Source organism: Acomys russatus, chromosome 23 (assembly GCF_903995435.1).
Source record: "Acomys russatus chromosome 23, mAcoRus1.1, whole genome shotgun sequence".
Lineage (NCBI taxonomy): Eukaryota > Metazoa > Chordata > Mammalia > Rodentia > Muridae > Acomys > Acomys russatus.
The window spans coordinates 58,499,216-58,519,008 of NC_067159.1; the positions used below are offsets into that span (position 1 = coordinate 58,499,216).

Consider the following 19,793-nt stretch of genomic DNA (forward strand, 5'->3'; position numbering starts at 1 on the left):
CCCTTTCCCTGGGCCTCCCAGGAAAGCAGACTCGCCAGCCTATCGCACAGCCACTGTCTGCAGCTGCTTTTCAGCAGGCACTGAGGCTTGGAGCTTAAGGCTGTGGGTGAAGATTCCTAGGAAGCAGAGGCAATGATGGGAGTTCCAGAAAGAATCCTCTTAGAATCAACAACAGAGGACAGGAGGAAGGGAAGGGAAGGAAGGAAGCAGACCTGTACACCTGGCCTGTGGTGAGGACATTGTGAGAAAGCCCCTGTTGGAGGATGGCATCTATTTTGATGCTAATAAAAAGCCACACACCTGGGCAGGGCAAATGAGACAGGTGTGGCTAAGGTTGCTGGGCTTGGGAAGACAGAGAGAATCTTGGGAAGAAGAAGAGAGACTGGAGGAGAAGAAGGCCACCATGGGTTGGATGGAAGAGAAGCACATGGCTGGCACCGATGGAGGATGAAGAACATTAGCAAGTATTTGGGATTATGGATGGGAGGTAGCTTGAGAGAAATTATTAGAACTAGATGCCATGGGACTGGGGCAGGGATCCCATACCTGCCCCACTATGGGAGGTAGTTTAGAGGATTAATGTCTGCCCTGCCCCTGGTTAACTAAGGCTATTTTAAAATATAACAAGTGTCTGTGTCTTGACTGATTGCTAGCAGGTTATACTGATGTAATAATAATAGGTATAGGCATAATAATAAACAATTACTAGGCTGTGCTGGTAATTAAAAACAACAGTCTCCAGCCAAGCTTTCTCTCAACCCCTCAGGTGTCTGAGCAGGACCGGAGGGTCTTCACATCCTGCATTTGTGGGCTACTGGAGGAAGGTTGCCCACAGTGGGGTTCTGGCCGTGAACGAGGAGGCTCTCATCAGAAAAGGGAACCCGAAGGGGCCTGGGAAGCTGCACCCCGCATTTCCAGCAGATGGAGACTAGAGAAAGCTCCTCATTCGTGAAGAACGGACACATCTTTCTTCCTGACATTCCCAGGCTGCCCCACGAATGAGTGCGGGAGCTGAAACTGAACCTTCCTTGGATTGGACTGAAGACCACCCTGTCCCCCATGACGCTCATCAGCGCAGGGCCCCATCCTGCCTCTGCGTGTCCCAGGGGAGCTGGCTTCCAGAACGGAGGGCAAGAAGGGAGCAGGTGGCATGTTCCCAACTCGGAACTGCCACTTTACGATCATGTCCCATCCCAAGGACAGTATGAGTCATGGTAGCCCTCTATTTTCCAGGGGTGAAGGAGCCTGTGTGCTTCGGCATTGCATTCACTTTCGTGCTCCTTAGTCAGGAAAAGGGTTTTTTAATCCTCGAAGCTGCTCTCAATGCTGCTGCTGCTTTGCTGTTTCCAGCGCTGACCAGCATTGGCTGTGCAGTTTCTAAGCACTCCCTGGAAGGGAAACAACACTCGGGCGTTTATTTTTGAGTCTTTCAAACACCTTCTAAAGGAAGCCTATGTTGCAGCAAAGGTCTCCAGTTCGTGGGGATGCCAGCACTATTCAGGGTGCAGAGGGGGTGTCCGAACGTGAGTGACAGAAGAAAGAGTGGAAATCACAGGATGATGAAGGTGCCAGAATATTTAGAAACAATATAAGCCCATACACCATTGGGCCATAGTTTTGTGTGTTAACTTTGGATTGATAGTTAGAAGACAGAGTTTTGTAGATCTCCATCTTGATCAGTCTATTTGTCTCTCCGAGTTGTGGAAAATGAGTAAAAAACAAGAGTCCAGGCTTCTATAAGTACATTAACTTACTATGTTAGGATGCACGAGCAAAGGAAAAAGTGGGTGTGCTTTCCCTTCACATCTTTATACAGTAAATATTCATTTTTGAGACTGACTGACAGGTTGCGTTGCTGACTGCACTGGAGACGAGCAGGCAGCCAAGACCATGTAGAACTGGAGAGCAGGCTGAGGCCACTTAAGCTGGAAGGAATGTCATATTCACACACAGGGCGTAGCAAAATGTCAAATTAAAAATCAAAGCATGCTAAATAAAATTAGCCACGGGCCACAGCTGAGCTAGTATATTAGATGCAAAATTTTTGAAAGAGACAGGTCTTGGGCAAGATTGTCAGTCTCACTACTTACCTGTTTAGACTCTGAATTCTGAAAATATAACCTCTGTAGAAAGTTCAATGACTCTGATTCTCATCTGTACCTTGTACAAGTTCCAGAGAACAGGGTAACACACACTGTGTGGTCAGACACTGCTGGGTAAAAGCAGCTGCTTTGATTTGCAGCCCCAGAGATCACTGGCTCTGTGACCCTGGGCTGGACAGAACCTACTCCTAGGGTTTGTTTGAGGATTCCAAAGGTAAATATTTATAAAATAACCAGGCAGTGCCTCACACAGCAAATGGAAAGTAAAAGTGGCTTTGAGTAAATTAATCTATTGAAGAAGCTGGTGTAAACTTGTTGCTAGGTAACATTCTGACTTTTCCATCTCTGTTTGGGAATTAAGAGGTGTTTTATCTGCATTCTCATACACTGGTCTCCCTTAATTCACAAGAGCATGTTCTAAGACATTCTGTGGATGTCTGAAACTGCTTGTGACCCAGCCCTGTACAGACTGTGACTTTCTCTGTATGCTTGCCTATAATAAAATTTATCAAACAGTGATAGGTTGCAATAAAACACTAGAACAGTAGACTATTAAAAACCTGCTTAATCCAGGTGTAGTGGTGCACACCTTTTATCTTAGCACCTGGGAAACAGGGGCAGGCGAATCTCTGAGTTCAAGGCCAGCTGGGTCTACAGAGCTAGTTCTAGAGCAGCCAGAGCCACACAGAGGAACCCTTGCCTTGAAAAAAATCAAAAGTAAATAAATAAATAAACAAACAAGTAAACAACCACTTAAATTCACAAATTTTCTTCTCTGGAGTTACTATTATGTGAGTTTCCCAAACAGTCCAGTTGAGGAGCTGACTACATGGTCCCTGACTGCTGCTGGCACAGTTTCTGATTGCATTAGTACACAGTCTTGTGTAAATCAGTAAGGACACAGTGGGCAAACTTCCTGGTTTACGTCTGTGATGCTGTAGATGTAGCCATTCCAAAATAAAAGTCCTTACTGTTTTCCCAGATACCTCCCTTTCTACGGGCTCGTGCTTGTTCACAGAGAATAAATGCCTTGTGTATGTTACCTGTGAAATAATTTAAAGTAAATTCAAAAGAATAGTAAAATTTGCTTTGAGGAAATATTGAAACCTCTGTCTTAGCTGAAAATTGATTCCCTCTACCTGCCTTGACTCATTGTTCAGTGATATGTGTGTTGGGATGGCCAGGAAAGGCGGTGAGGGACATGTGTGAGTATACACTCTTTCCAGTGTGTGGCCACTAGCAGCAGGGCTGTTTCCAGGAGCCAGTCTTTCACTAGATAGGGACTTCAGCAACAGTCTCTCTGGAGAGTCCAACAGGTGAACCTGCTTCAGGGGAGGAATCACGGAACCACCTCTCACAGAGGGAAAACTTAACTCTGGCTCCGCTTGTGTTGGGTTGGATCCTTGTGATGTTCAGAGGTGTAAGTGGGTTCTACTGGGCAAGAAGCGGAGGAAGCCATTTCTCTCACAGAAGAGTTATAACAGCAAAAGGAAGGACAGCCGTGCAGTCATCTGTCTGCTTTTGTAAGAGGAAAGTGTCTTAGAACAACCGTGAACTAACTTATCAGCTTTTAAAATCCAGTGAGGAGGATAATGGACATCAAGAGAATCCTCAGATGTTTTCTTTTTGCAAAAAAGTCACAAAGACAGAAGATTAAAGACAAACAGAGCTGGAGGCCCTAAAAAGCATCACTTTGCTTTCCAAATGCTGAGAATGGAGATGAGGGATTAACGATTAAAAACACGCAACGGGAACCCAAAGAGATAGCGTGCATCAAGAAGAGTCTCAGTTAGCGTCAGCAAAAATAGTACAAGTGACTGTGTCTGGCAGAGATTACACTAATGTAGGCCTCTGAGGTGTCGGTTTTCATGGTTTTAGTTATTTGTCATAAACTACAGTCCAAAAAGCCTAACTGGAAAATCTCAGAAACAATCGATTTTAAACGTTTCAGACTGCATGCCATTTCAAACAGTGCAATGAGGCCATGCACTGAAGAGCTTCATTCTGTCTTCCCAAAATGCCAGTCATCCTTTGTGCAGAGTACCCACGCTGTATGCGCTACCTGAGTGACTGGCTCTGTTAGGACTCACCTTGGTCATCAAATAAACAACTGTTCTTGTGCTCAGTGGCCCTTGTGTGAATCACCCACCACTGTGTGGTGACCTCTCTTACATCCACACTTACTGTCATGCAGGCTTTGCATCACTGCATAACATCACAAGGAGACAAGCAAATTAAATGAGATTTTTTGGGGGGGGGGTAACCATAACCAACTGTCAGAACACATGCATGGCAAAGCTTACGTACCCCAGGCAGCACTTGCAATGCATTGTTGTCCATCCATAGCTCCCTCAAATTCTGTATTTGATCCAGAACTTCAGGCTGGGTGAGAGGCAGGGAGAAAGAGAGGAGAGACAAACCAAGTCAGTGTTCCTTGAAAATAGATATTAGATGCCATTTCTTGAGTCTTGATCTTCTTTTTAAGAATCATTATTAATCTAATAAATTTCAAGTTTAAGAGATCGCCCAAAAGAAGCAAACAAACAAACACAAAACAAAAAACCCCCAAGCCCCAAAAAAGCAGTATAGAGGGATCAGCGGGCCTCTAGAATGATTTAGATACAGTCAGAACAATTATGATAAAAATTAAGACCCATTACTCAGACATCTTAATCTATTTCTTTAATATAGCTTAGTTATCTTTCTTACATTAATTGTTCTTTAATTACTTGGTAATTTTTTGCATAACTTAAGATTTTTTCTTTAAACTTTTGACCTTTTTATTTATTATTTATGTGTGTGGTGTTCTACCTGCATGCATGTCTGGGCACCATACGTATGCAGCACCAGAGAGGCCAGAAGTAGGCACTGGATCGTCTTGAACTGGTGTTATGGAGCCTCAGTGTGGATGCTGGCAATTGACCCGGGCCCTCTAAAAGAGCAATCTTTACTTTTAACCCCTGAGCCAGCCCAAGTGGTATCAGCATCTGAAGGCCCAGGCTCTTTGCACACATTAGGTTCTCATTGTGTGTTTGAGAACCTCACACAGAATGCCTGTGGGCAGAGAGCATTGCAGAACCGAGATGTGGTAGTCACAACCCAGAGCCTTTGGCTTCCTCTCTTCCCTTTGTCACCAAGAACTGTTTTTCATGATGATGACACAGAGCTCTTTTGTGCCTTAGAGTTACTTTTCTTCTAGGGCAGGCTGGCTAAACTTTACCGCTGGCAGACCCCTTGTGCTGAGAAATCTAGGTGACTCTAGGCATATAGATCCGAAAAGTGGTATACGAATTAAGCCTTTGCTGACAAAAATCATACAGAAATTTATTTTAAAACATTTCTTGGTACACATATAATTTCAGGATTGAGTAATGACAGAAGCAAATGTGCATATGAATAACATGCCTATGCTTATTTTTACATAAGGAACTAAAATTCTGAATGTGTAATACTGCAGAAAGCAGAGCATCTTTAACATTTTTCAAAGTTGATTGATATTTTGATTTTATAATTGTGCTAAGAATGTCTTCTGACACACATCCCATAAGAGATGGTAAAAACTGCTTTTTAAAAAAAATGTTGGAATTCTGTCCCAGTCTCAAGGCAAAATTCACTGGATGCATTTAAAAAACAACAACAAATCACATCATTTCCTCTAAATGTCCCGGTCATCGGTGCTTAAATTCTTTTTCACCCTTTACCCTTTCAGTTTGTTGGGTAACATCTGAAATCTGCACCTCACAAGGGAAGCTTAACTTCAGCTTCAGAAACTTTCTTTCATTTTCTCTTAAACCTTTTATTTAACAACACACTTGCTTTATTACAATCCCTTTGGCTCTCACAAGTGGTGAATGTTTTATTCATGGATTTCATAGCCTACATTTGAAACCCTGATACACAAAATTGGATGACTGAAATTGTTTAGCACTTGATGAAAAGCCAACTTATTTTCTCAGTTGTGATGTACAACATGCCTTGAGATTGTCTAACCTCTTCAGGTAATTTCGTTGGAGACAGAAAGGTCACTTCCAAACGGTCTGGGCCTGTTTCAAGGTTACATTAATTTTATTCTTCTCTGTTTTATTTCAGAGTCAATTCCACTAAAATGCTCATAAAAATTTAAAGCTTTTGTTCTAATTCATGCACTTTCAGGAATATATAGGAAGAAAATGATGTGATATTTCAGTAATTGTTGAGTGAACAAATAGGTATTCTAGTGACAATAATGAAAGGCACTGCTGAGAAAATGTAATTGATTAATAATTAATTAAAATACTTTAAGCCACAATCTCTTATGAATATTTTAATGTCTTTTGAATTTTATGCATCCCATTTAAATACTCAGATAAGTATATTGATGGAATAGGGGAAAATATGATGTCATGTAGGGAAGGAGAGCCAATATGTGAAATGACAAAGTGAGCGTAGCAAGATATCTAAAGATTCCGGAAGGCAGGCCATTACTCAGAAAGCAACAGCCAGTAGAGGTTTGTTTAGAGTCTCCTGTGCCCAGACCAAGCCCAGAAGTCTGGGCGCAGAAGCAAACAGTGAGTAAACTTGGGAGTTTAAGTCAAGGGTAAGCTTGGTATTCACTGTGAATTCATTCACTCTGGAGATATCTCTTCCGCACAAGAAGACACTACAGCACCCAAGAACCTAATCAGACAGTGGTGGGGCTGTCCTGCCTCCTGTTCTTTGAATGTCCTGTTCTATAGATGCCAGAAGGTCACATGTGGATATCAGAATTTTGCTTCTGCTGAATGCCCAAGTGCAAAGATATCTTAAATAAAGTGGCAATGTGCAGCGCTTCTGGAGGGAGCTCGAGAGGAGAAATGGTAAGGTGCCCTCGTGGTCTAGAGTAGAGAACGTGGCTTCCACTCACTCATCTCTAAATGTAGCAGAGTTGTTATAAGCAAGCAGGTCTGGCTTCATCTGATTCCACATTTGCACTAGAAATAATTATCACAGGCACAGGGACAGAATAAAGTCTGTGTCAGTGGGCAGGGGATGTTCCTGGTTAGATGTTTCCAAAGGAAATTATCTAATCTTCTTTCAGATATAGTGTTTCCTGTATCAAATAAACATAAACACAAACAACAACAACAACAAAAATAACAATAACCAACAAAGGCTAAAATGTGTTGGATACTTTCTCTCGTAAGATACTTTTAAAAGGTTTTGTTTGTTTTCTGAGCTGGGCTTCACAAAGGCCAGGCTGGTCTCAAACTCACTTTGTAGCCAAGGATGACTTTGAATTTCTGACGTTACGGGCCTGTGCCAACATACTTAGTTTATATGATACTGGGGGCCAAACCAAGGTTCTGTGCATGTTGGGACAGTCCCACCAACTCATTCAAAGCTCCACCAAGGTGTTTTCCCACAGATTATTTTCAGTAACACATTTTACGAAATCATTGAGGGAGGTATCATTGCTGATAGACAGTTCGAGTAATATTGAAGAGGGGTTTGGGGATAGGCAGATCCATGCTGTCATTTTTTTGTCTCAGGCTCTTTCTCAGTTCTGGGTGATGATGGTATTACCACCCACAGGGGGAGACTTCTGAGAGCTTTTGCTTAAATCCAATCCCATCATTACAGCAAAATACCCACGGGTTGGTACTTTATTAAGTAAAGAGGCTCACCAGGTTAGCACTTGTGGTGGCCACAGGCTCCATTTCATCAAGGTCTCCCTGGTGTATTACAACATAGCAGAGAACTAACCGTAAGATGACAGAAGGAAAATGCAAGCTGGCTTTCTCTACAGAAGCTTTTACTCCTGAGGACCAACCAGCTCCTCCCCATGTGAGGACTACATTAATTCCTGGGAAAGGCAAGGCCTTCAGTGTCTTAAGTATCTCTAGTTAGGCTCTATCTCTTAAAGGCGCAGTCACCTCTTGGCACTGTCCCACCCACACTAAGCTCCCAAAAGATGAACTTTTGTGGAAAATGTTTCATCCACGGTCAAACCACTTGGTGCTCAGTACTTGGTGAGTTAGCTTTAGTCTTTACTTCACAGAGACCTGCGCCTAAAAGAAATAAATGAACGCAGCTCAAGTTGTACAACCAGCATCCGAGGGTAGCCTGATCTTAAAGCTGCATGGACCATGGTGACTAAGATCAGGACCAGAGTCATCCTGGGAAATGACAGTCGTCCACGTGTCCATGGTTATTTCTCGGGAAGAGCCTGTTAGTGAGAAGAGGTCAGCTGCTAGAGTTTGGCCTTGCCTTTTTTGACAGGCTTGCTCAGCATGAACCGAGCCCCTGTTATTTTCTGGAATGGAGGAACAACAACAGCACAGAACAGGCCTCTTGGGAGGTAGCTCAGGGAGCTCACATTTCCTGGCTTGGTCAAGGGAAGCAACTCTGCTTTCAGACATCTCACTTTATGGCACTGCCGTCCACTTAAGACCTCAAATTTGCTGATCTTGCTAGACTGTCAGTTTAAAAGAGAACGTTATGTATACTTTGGCCTCATAATGTGAATTGGCTTTACTTTCTTTCTCTAGAAGTGGTAGCCATTCACGTCTTCCCACCTCTGTGCTCACTTTAGCCAGGAACTACGCCAATGTGCTCACTCCCATTTGTAAAGCTTCCTATTACACAAAGACTACAAGCCTCAGATTACACAGAACGTGCCACATCTGGCCTGTTTACTCAGTGTCTTCTCCCAACACCCTGTTGGCATGAGGAGCTCCATTTTCTGCGGTTTGCATGCTTCCTGCTACCATCTGGTCATCCTGGGCCTGTTTGCCGAGCCCTGGCTGGCACAGACATCCTTCTCGCCGTTGGTATTTGAATTGTAGCGTGACACTGAGATGCTGTAAGGCTGTATCCGAACTCCCTTGTCATCTTTGTTTCCAGCTTCTCCCAAAGCAGCTTATTCGTGGGAATGCCCTTGAAAGCCCATCTGAATTGAACAAAAAAGCAACTCATGCTCCTAATTGATAGTTTCCTAAAACCCTTATCAATCACTCTTGTAAGATAACGCAGATTTCCACCACAGTGATCAGTGGCACTCTTGCAGTCTCAGCTATGTGCAGTCTCGGCACCATGTATTCACCACCCCTCCTTGTGTGGCGGTTTCACTTAGCCCAGCATCCCACAAAACCCATGCATCAGTTAACCAGTGCGGCTTACCACTAACTACCTTTGTTCTCTCTTCTTCCTTCCTAAGCATAGATGTGTTATGGACAGTTTCTCAGCATACCATTTAGCAAACTCTTGGTGCAGTATCCGGAGCTTAGCAAGGGTCTTCCCTCTGCCCTTTCTGCAACTATACCAGCATTTGTTGCAGAGAGATGGAACTTGGCTTTGGCCTCCTTTCATATCACTGACAAATGCCTTAGGTGGGGGTTGGGTGATTGCTATTTAACAACTGTCCTTCAGGAAATTGTCTTGCACTCTGGAGATGATTTTTCACCCTTGTCTAAAGTGTCATTTCCTTCTACTTCCTCCACCTTCACTGCTGGTCCCTGAAGTAGTGACAGTCCAAGCAGACTGACTCTACCCATCTGAAACTTCAGCCTTAGGCTCCTATGTGTATAGTTACAAAAATAAGCAGACAATTAGCCAAAGCATTTCTCTTGATGCATGGATTTTCTCTTTATTGCATCTCTCTGGTGCCAGAGGTAATAGCTCATACCTATAGCCCCACTACTTGGCTAAGAGTACAGAGTATGAACTTGACTTAAAAATAAGACAAAACCAGCTGGGTGTGGTGGCACATACCTTTAATCACAGCACGGGAGGCAGAGGCAGGCGGATTGCTATGAATTAGAGGCTAGACTGGGCTACATAAAAAGTGAGTCCAGTGCATCCAGGACTACAAAAGAAACTCTGTCTCTAAAAAACCAAACCAAAACACCACCAACAACAACAAAAGACAAAACCAAAAAATCATTTGTAAACCCAAAACAAAACGACAATAACAACGCCCCCGAAACACTGCCTTTCCCCCAACAAAATCACATTCTTATAGCATAAAGTAGCCCACTTAGGACCTGGTTGAAGTTGAGTTGGGTGCACATTTAGTTTAAATTTACTGCAATGAACTTATATATTTTCAGTAACTTTTCTGATTCTTGTACACTACAACTGTACCTCCCAAGTTTGTGTGACCTTCTTACCCATGTTTTTTTTAAATTTTATTAATTTATTCATATTACATCTCGATTGTTAGCCCTTCCCCTGTTTCCTCCCATTCTTCCCTTCCTCCACTTTCCCCTTCTCCCCTCCCCTATGTCTGTAATTGAAGGAGACCTCCTCCCCCTATATATGCTCTTAGAATATCGAGTCTCTTCTTGGTAACTTGCTATCCTTCCTCTGAGTGCCGCCAGGTCTCCCCATCCAGGGGACGTCTTACCCGTGTTTTGATCTCTTGATCTGTACAGACACCAGTCTTGAGTTCATCTCTTATTTATGCACACTCAGTCTGTCTCCACTGGGCCCCTCCCAGCAGCAGCCTTGCTCTCATTTTATTCATCACTGTCTCTGTTGCCCCTTTTATTTACCCTCTCCCACCTGCTGTTTCCCACAGGAACATGGCAGAAGTATCTTGCCTGCTCTCCCTTCACTATTAAACCTGCTCCGATGCAGGACAAAAAGGGACTTGCAGAGTCTGTATCCCCTCAATACTGGTGCTGGACCCTAGACATCATCTGCATCTGTCAGACTTGGTGCCTTCCTAGCAACAGACAAAAAGAGCATAAGGAAGGAAAAATTTCAATGTGTAAACACAAAGCTTACATTCATGACCGATTGATTCAATGAAATTTCATGGTGGTACTTTTAAGACAAAAATTTGTAATATTCGGGGCAATGTTTAGTTTTAGAATCTTCAAGTGATGTGTAGTTGTTCATTAATGAAAACTGTATCTGGAGCAAGCTATGTGGCTCTTGTGATAGATTAATTTTCTTCATCTCAGTGTTTGAGATGCTGAAAAATATTTAGATATATTCCATACGCAATTACATCACCACATATTCCTGAGAGCTAACATCTAAAAATCAATAAACTTTTACTTCCTCTGTACAAGAGAAATAGTTTTTTCTAAGTTAGGTATTTCAACAAATGAAAAATGAAATAGTTACTTTCTTGTTGATAAGCCAATAAATAGCTTTCATCCTATTTCAGCTGTGAGGTCCACACTGGCAGTTGTAAATTCTGGAGGAAGGCGCGCCTCTCTGAATCCCTGAAATTAACCATATTCCTGTTGCAAAAATGCTCGCAGAAACTCCTGCAAGTCATAAGATGCACTGAGAAAACAGGATGCCTGTGGGTCGCTAGGCAGCACTGCTCAGTGAGCACTGTGCAACTCAGAACTGGAATTCTCTGCAAGTCAGCAGTCAATATCAGGCACATAAGGCTTTTTATTCTATTAAACTTTATGAGTCTTGCCCAATTGCTGAAAAAGGAAACCTCAGAGGAACTGTGCCACCAATCTGATGATCTGTGAGCATCTCACTGACTGGAAGCAGGAACCAACACTTATGTCTGCACCATCTTTTTTGCCGTAGGGCGCGTAGATGGGACAGATTAATGGTGATAGATGTATCTGGAGTCCGAGATTGTGGTAAATGTTATAAGCGTAAGTGCCACAGGAAACACTGAATGAGTTGACTGACTATTGCCCGTCTTTTTGGCCTGCACTCCATAGCTTCATAGCTACTGAAAGTCGAGCATGCATGGCTCTGCATGTTTCAAACATTCCTTTTGTTTCACACCACTTAGTTGCTCTTTCATAGTCTCAGCCTTACTTTTCTTTGTATGAATTCTCTTACATGAACAATGCTAGTTAATAATATGTTTTAAAAATTCATTTTAAACAATAATTTAATGAACTGCTTGCCAGGTGTATTAAGGTCAATACAGTTGTACATCAATGCACCTAAAGTACCCTCTTGGTGCTACATTGACTTCTTTATTAACCCTTGTGAAGGCTAGTGGTACTGTGTGAGTTAGTAAAATTATAATCTTATTGCTGTAATCTACAAGGACCAGGGTTATACAACTCAAAAGTACATGCTCAATTGTTTTGATTATAATACTTTTTGCTTTGTTTAGTCAAAGTTTTACATTACAAATGAGCGAAGAGCTTTTGGGTTGTAACTTCAACCTTTGGCAATTACACACACATCGGTTTTGTTAAGCCAATTGGTATTTCAGCAACTTAAAAGAATGCATGTTCTTGGCTACATAGTTTTTCTAACACTTATAATTCTGGAACTCTGGGAAAGCTATCTTCACATAGGTTCACCTTTACCAGCCTTCTGTCCTCTTGTGCTCTGCCAAGATCTCTGAATAAAGCACTGTTACTTTTCTTTTCTGTACTAATTCCATCCATCCTTCATGTTTCAGCTGAAGATCACTTCTGCAGGGCATTTTGGTGTGCTGGAGAAAATTTCACCAGAAACTTCAGTTCATATGTCATGGTTAGAATCCTACAGGTCTGATCTCACTTGTTAAAGTGCGTCTTCTTCTAGATTCTAGATGAGTGGCACAGCACTATTACTTTTCCCATATTACTTTATAGATGTGTATTCTTACGGCCTGAGAGAGGGATCAGTGTGCTCATCTGAACTTTACCAACTATAAACATTTACTAGACACTGTGCTCTGCTCAGTGCAATATGAGAGCGAGCAAAATGTGGATGGGGAAATTTATCCACTCATCCAGTAGCTGATAAATGGATGAATGAGTGGTCAAAACTTAAAGACACCTGGCTTTGCCATCATGTAAGAACAAGTGCTACTGTGGGCTTTTCCTCATCACGTTGTCCGTAGGATTCTACAAGCGGTCAGCCAGTTGCTAATAGCAACCTACAGACTGCTGAGTGCACAGGTGAGTTAATCATAGCTGCATGGGCTGCCACTATGTCCTAATAACAAAGGAACATATATATATATATATATATATATATATATATATATATATATATATATATATATACACATATATGTGCGAGCATGTATATATACATATATACATAAATAATTTATTGCCCTTCTTGTAACAAGATAGTCTTTTCTCCACCTGTGAGCAGGTGCTGTTATTTTTTTTCTAAACTTAGTTTTAGTGTTGTTTTATTTAGCATGAACAAGCTAGTAAATTTTTGCTAAAAGTGTAAATTCTTATGGCTGTCATATGAAAAATGTTGTCCATATTTTTTCTTGTAGCATATGCTTTGGTTTATTTTCCCCTTTCATGTGGAGTTGTGAACAGACACTTGGGCTGGTTACTTCGGTATCAGTCTTATATTTCTGCCCATGCCATGGTGGTGGAGAGATGCCAAGTCAGCTCTATGGCTCCCTCGTTGGTCATTAATCACATCCAGGCACACAGCTTGCAACATTTTATTGCATGAAAATGAAATTAGAGCTTATGCTGTGGGGAGGCACCTTGCGTCATTCCTCTGACCTGCCTCTGGCTCTTGTTGAACTCACTGTTGGCCCTCCTGACCAGCATGCCCTCTCTTCCACACACATTAAGTCCAACTCATTTCTCAAGGTCAACAAAGTATTGTACCATGAAGAATATGGCTTAATTTCTTTATTCATAATTCACCCTGTGAACACACCAATTCCAAATAACCCAGCATCTACTATGGTCAATCTACAGCCCATATATTCAGGGGACATGAGATGATTAGGTGCTGGTCACATGCCATTTTCTTAAGATGCATATAGTGGCCTGTCTCTAATACATAAAAATAACCTCTACCTGAAGGCAAGGGCATCCCTCATTCTTCTTTGTAATTCTCTCAGGATGGAGACGCTGTCTAGCTTATGGCAGGATTGAGAAAAAAAACTTTCTGTTGACTGATTACTACAGACTATTTCATTCATAAAATAGTCTTTGCAGCAAACAAGAAGACAATGTGCCACCTGTGTTTTCTGTGCTCTGCTGACGCCAGCAAGGCAGACAAGATGATTGCCACTTCTCACTGTTGACAAACACAGGTGGTTTTATGCTGAGATGTTGGAGGTGCCTGAAGGTGAATAGGGAGTTCTAACCTGGGATGACGTTATGACAAATACATGCTTATGTTTTGCTAGCTGAACATTTTTCTTTATTGTGTTTCTGTCTTATTAACACCATATAAAAATGCGCACCCAGGGTGGGGAAGAGCAGCAGTGGCCCACAAAGACAATGGCGATCTCAGTTGTCACAACAGATGAGGCTGGAGAAAGAACCTATTTCCTCAGAGTTAAAGAGCTGGAGGAACCAACTCAACAGCATTGTAGAGAGTCTGGGGAAAGGCAGCAAATGCCGTGTCCCAGCTGTGCAGCAAGCACGCTAGAGAAGGGGAGTCATTTCCTGGTAACTCTTCCTGTGTTCCTCAGAGTCTGATGTGTGACATCTTGGTGAATAGGGCGAGGCTCTCTGACATTGTGCAACTTTTGTTGAATCATGGAGTTACCAGTTAACGTTGCATACTTTATGAAGTTGTGCATTTGTGTATTTGTTACTTTACACACTTTCTATAAGTTCTGCATTAATTTCTCTGTCTTTATCATATACATAGGCCAACTCTGCTGGTGAGCCCCAGATGCTCACGAGCCTTTTATAAGTCCTGCATATATATTTCTCCTTTTGGTTATTTTCCCCTACATGTTTCAAAGGCACTCAAACTCCATGCTGCTGGAGCTGTCTTATCTTCAGTTCACTTTCCTCTCTAGCTACGTCTCTCTACTTTTTATTCATACTGCAGCCAAAGCCACACACTAGCTTTCCCTACGTGCTCCGAAACCGACCCTTTCCCGTTTCATTTCCTCCGTTTTCACTTTGCTTCTGGTAGCACAGTGTTTCTTAAATCACCGTGATTTTCACAGATTACTGGTTTTTTTTGTTCCTATTGAAGTTATAGCTCCCATTGCATCTTGAGATACCTAGAGTGAGTTAGCAGTGAACAGTTGTTGGTATGTCATCACTCATACCAGGGCTCTTTTTATGTGTAGGGTCTTGACCTTTGAGAGGCTGCCAACCATGACTGGATGGCATTGAAGACTCTGCTGTGCTGGCTGCGATTTTTCCCAATGTTTCTCCCTTTTTTTACAGAAGGGTCACTACTGGCCCAGCACCACACAGCCCTCCCAGCTGTCTCACGTGCCATGCTGCTGTGCCTTCCCAGAGCTGTGCTCTCTTCCCTTCTACTTGCAAAGCTTTCCTTTTCTGAACTTCCATACCTTTTCCAATAGAAGCCGGCTTTCAGCTCTCCTATCTTATTTTTCCATCTAGCTTTCTGTTAGCTGCCCCACTAATTTGTATTCCTGTTGTTAAGCTTGGATTTCTAAAAAGCCAAACTTGTGTTTAATCAATCTTTGGAACCTCAGTTCTTACAGAATATCTGCACAAACAAACATAGGGCAAATGTGTGCGGCATGAATAAACAGTAATCTGACCCGAGGCACCAGAGAGATTTGTCTTCCATTCCAGCCCAAATGACGAAGCCAAAACTAAATGGAAAGAAACGAAGGGGAAAATGCTACTGTTAGTGACCAGGAAAGACATAGCAAGAGGCTAGAACTTAGAGGTGGAGCTCTAGAAGCAATAAAGTAAATTGGGTCCATTCTGACTTCATAAAACCAAAAGGACTCTCTGTGGGAAATCAGAATTCTTTGGTTCCTCTAGTGAGCTCCAAAAGTCTGTGAGGGTTGCTACTTCTGCTGAGAGGGAAAAGTTTAGAGCTCAAACTCCGTGGGATCTTCTGACAACACCTTCACAGCTGATTCAGAGACTAACTTCTTATCCTGTCTACTGCTCGGATTCCCTCAGGCGTTCTTGTTCTCCCCTGGATTGTGACAGTGACTTTAATAGCGTCTCTGACTCCACCTCAACAACCTCCACTCCAAAACTCTTCCTGTTCATGCTTAACATAGTAATCAAAGAGATAACAGTAACGCTGTGTAACATAAGGCAATGCCTAGGCCAGAAGGTGAAAGGGTTGAGTGAGAGCCCCAGCGGAGCCTTTCTTGACTCAGGGTGCCCAGTGGCTAGGCGTTCTCCCTTGCTCACTACTGGCTCGCCAGCGGAGCCTTTCTTGACTCAGGGTACCCAGTGGCTAGGCGTTCTCCCTTGCTCACTACTGGCTCGTTGCCACCTCCTCTTCACATTCTACTGCTCCCTTCTGGCCTTGCAACCTCCGGCGTGCACTACTTCCCTGCACGAGGAAGTGCCTTTCCATACATGTACACATGGCTTTCCGCTTCAGGGGTTTACTAAAATGTCTGTGGGAGTCTTACAAGACCACCTTAGGTTCACTTTCTCCCCATTACATTTCCTTCATATTTCTTTTTATCATTTTCAGTGTTTTTGTTTGTTTGGTTTTTTTTTTTGTTTTGTTTTTAGTTTGTTTTTGTTTTTGACTCATCACTGAGGATTTTATTTTATTTTCTACAATTTTTTATTAAATAATTTTATATATACATTTATATTATTATAATATATGCAATAAACTACCTACGGCAAGAAGAACCACATAACTTTCAGGAGTTATATATGGGTTACATTCATAGTATTTTAGCTATTTGTATTTGGCAGCTTTGAAGAAAATATCTTTCCTATCTTGGTGAGTCTAAAATTCTGAATGTAAATCAATATCTATCATATTTCATCATTATGAACTTAAAACATCTGTCTAGACCTAAAAACTTCTTAACACCTAAACAACTAAGCTTAATTGTATAACTAAACTATTTGGTCTTCAACCCCCTCAGAGACTTGAGAAGAAATAAAATTAATTACTTGAATATACAGGTTAGCAGCTTCCCAAATGAGAAGATGATGGAGACAGTTTCCCGCCTGAACAGTCACCAAAATTTTTCTATAACGTTGGCACATCATCTTCAGCCTTCTGGCCCAATACATCTGACAGACACATTTGTGAGGCAGGAACTATTGAGGACTTGCTTACCCTGTCTTGGCCGAGTTTGGCTGTCGACTCTACTTGCACCCAAGCTGGCTCATTTTTAGACAGAATTCTGTCTGTGGTAGAAATGAGGACATTTTCCCCAGTGGCTTGTTTGCCACATTTGAAGCCATCTCCACAGCAAGGTTCTTTGATGCTCATCATCTTCTCTGAGGTAGGCTAGATGTTGCCTGGTGTTAACTTGTCTCATTATAAATGTATCTTTGAAATAATAAAAACATCTTGATATGCCATATTCTGTATGTCTCTGAGGTTTTTGAAGACCTTTTCTAACTATTTTACCTTTTCTTTCTATAGAGTCATATCTATCTGTTGCACCTAGGATGTGTATTCTTGTGATAAGTAATTGACATGATCATGATTTGATCAACTAACAATGAACTTGTATAACTTACCTTATCTTAAACAGCCTGCAATAGCACTTTCAAAGTATTGGAAGTAAACCTTATATTATAATTGAGTTGGATGGGTAAAACACCACATAGTTTTGTTTATTATGAAGTCTGAAGTCAAGTAACTTCTTCTTCTTCTTCTTAATTATTAATATTATTGATTTCTTATTAACTACTTCTTATTAATTTATTAATATTTAGATATTACCATTTGGGCATATAAGTCAGAAGGCTTAACTCTGATTATTATTTTTAAATGCACTGGTTGTTTTCTGGTTAACGCACAACCTATGCATAGCCCAACACCCAGGCTTCACTCCCAGACTACATAGTACAGTTGCTTTATTTGAAAAGTCTTGATTGTGAACTTGAACTCACATTTACCACACTTTACTGTGGTTCCTTCAAGTTGTTTTCATTCCTTTAATTTTTCTGGTTGAAAATGTTGACAGAATCACTTGTACTTTACTAAATTGAAAGAACATGCCCTCTCATTATAGATGTCGGTTGATTCCATTCATGGTGGCCATCACGGTACTGCAGTAATGAGAACTGCAAACATGAAAAATCTCTTTTCTTAGCAAACCCAGCAAAATGATTTATGCTATTGCTGTTTGAAACCACAAAACCAAGTGTTTATTTGCATAGTTGACAGTGGGAACCCTGAACTGAGATCCTGTGTCAACAGCTGTTGCATTGCTCTTAGAGCCTCTTATGAAAGAAATATCTGCAACTATTTTCATTGGAAAAATTATTTTAACTGAATCATTCATCAAGTATTCCTTTCAAATTCCAGAGTAAGGCCTCTTCCTGTGAGAGAACACCAGAACAATATGAAACTTGGGGAGAAAATGGTTTATTTTACAGCCCACAACTAAAGCAAGTCAGGGCACAAACTCAAGTAGGACCCTGGAGGCAGGAGCTGATGCGTAGGACATGGAGGGATGTTGTTTCCTGGTGTGTTCCCCATGGCTTGCTCAGTTGACTTTCTTATAGCACCCAGGGCCACCAGTCCAGGGGTGATATCATGTACAGTGAGCTTGGACCTCTCACATCAATAATCAATCAAGAAAATGCACCCAAGTCTTGACCATAGGTGAAATCTAGCGGGGGAATTTTCTCAATTGAATTTCCCCCTTCCAAAACAGGTCTATCTAGTGTCAAGTTGACATAAAACTAGCCATCATAATCAATCTTTTGTCAATTTGACACACAAACATATCACTGTTCAACTAGAACCTTTTCTTTTTTATTTATCCCCTAGATAGTAGGCTAATATTAACAACACAGTATAAAACATTCCAATTTTTTAAAGTTCTAAGTCTTTAAAAATTCAAACTCTTTAAAAGTTCAACCTCTTCAAAATACCTCTCTTTCTAAAGCTGCAAAATCTCTCTAAAATTCTAAAATCTCACACAACAGTTGGGCCCAGTAAAATAAAAAATAAATTAAATGCTTTCTCATTTAAGGTCTTTCTCTCCGAGGGTCTTGTCATAGCACATATAGTACGCTTTCCACTCCTACCTGCTGCTGTTCTCGGCAGTACCCCAAAGTATCGACATTTTCTAAATGGTGGGGTCTCTTGCTACAACTGGCAGGGCTGAATTTTCACCAATAGCTTCTCCTGAGATCTCCTCAGGGACTCTGACCCTACTGAATGTCACCAAGCCTCAACTTCTTTTCATGACCCTTTCAATGTTGAGCCTTCTACTGCACCTGAGGCTGCACCTTCACCCACAAGCTGTGCCAGCATTTCTTCCTACTCCAGCCTTGACCCTCATGGCCTCAAGACACAATTTCTGTCCATGACCCCTTCATGCCTTCTAAACCAGTTCACCTGGGTGTCCTTTCAACGCCAAGTTTAGCTGCCACCATGAGGTGTAGCTTCAGCTCCCTCTGTGCCACAGTTTCTGTGTGCTGACCCGGAGGAAACACTCCCAGATTTATGATGCTTAATGATGATGGTGTCTCTTAACCACTGCAGATTTCTTAGTTCCAGGTAACAACCAGCATCAACTGTCCCAGTAAAGCCATTTCACTCCAGTGGTTCTGGTCTCTTCTTAGTCATGGCTGATTCTTCACCCCAAGCTGACTAGAACCACAGTCTTAATTAAAAAAAAAAAACATCATGGATGGGCATGATAGAGTCTTTACTTCCCTGGCAGCTTCACAAGCCTGGCCTCCATTGCTTCTGGCCCACCATTCCAAGGACTTGCAGACTAGCTGAGTGAGCTCTGAACATGCAATGGCTTTAACCAGTCCCTGTGTTCATGTTCCTCAGTTGGGGCTTCCTCTTCCCAAACGACTGTCTTATGTCAGATGGATACAGCTTTATCCAGCATGGTAATAATGGCCACACTTTTGTATTATA

General features: G+C 41.9%; 1 protein-coding gene across 1 annotated transcript in view; it reads right to left on the bottom strand.

Annotated features, from left to right (window-relative positions):
• The window catches only part of Lrrc7 (leucine rich repeat containing 7), a 471,125-nt gene that overhangs the window by 107,492 nt on the left and 343,840 nt on the right, over positions 1–19,793 (bottom strand). Inside the window, exon 9 of the mRNA XM_051165943.1 lies at positions 4,410–4,484. Within this exon, the coding sequence (XP_051021900.1) occupies positions 4,410–4,484 (75 nt within the window). The remainder of the gene's footprint in view (positions 1–4,409; positions 4,485–19,793) is intronic.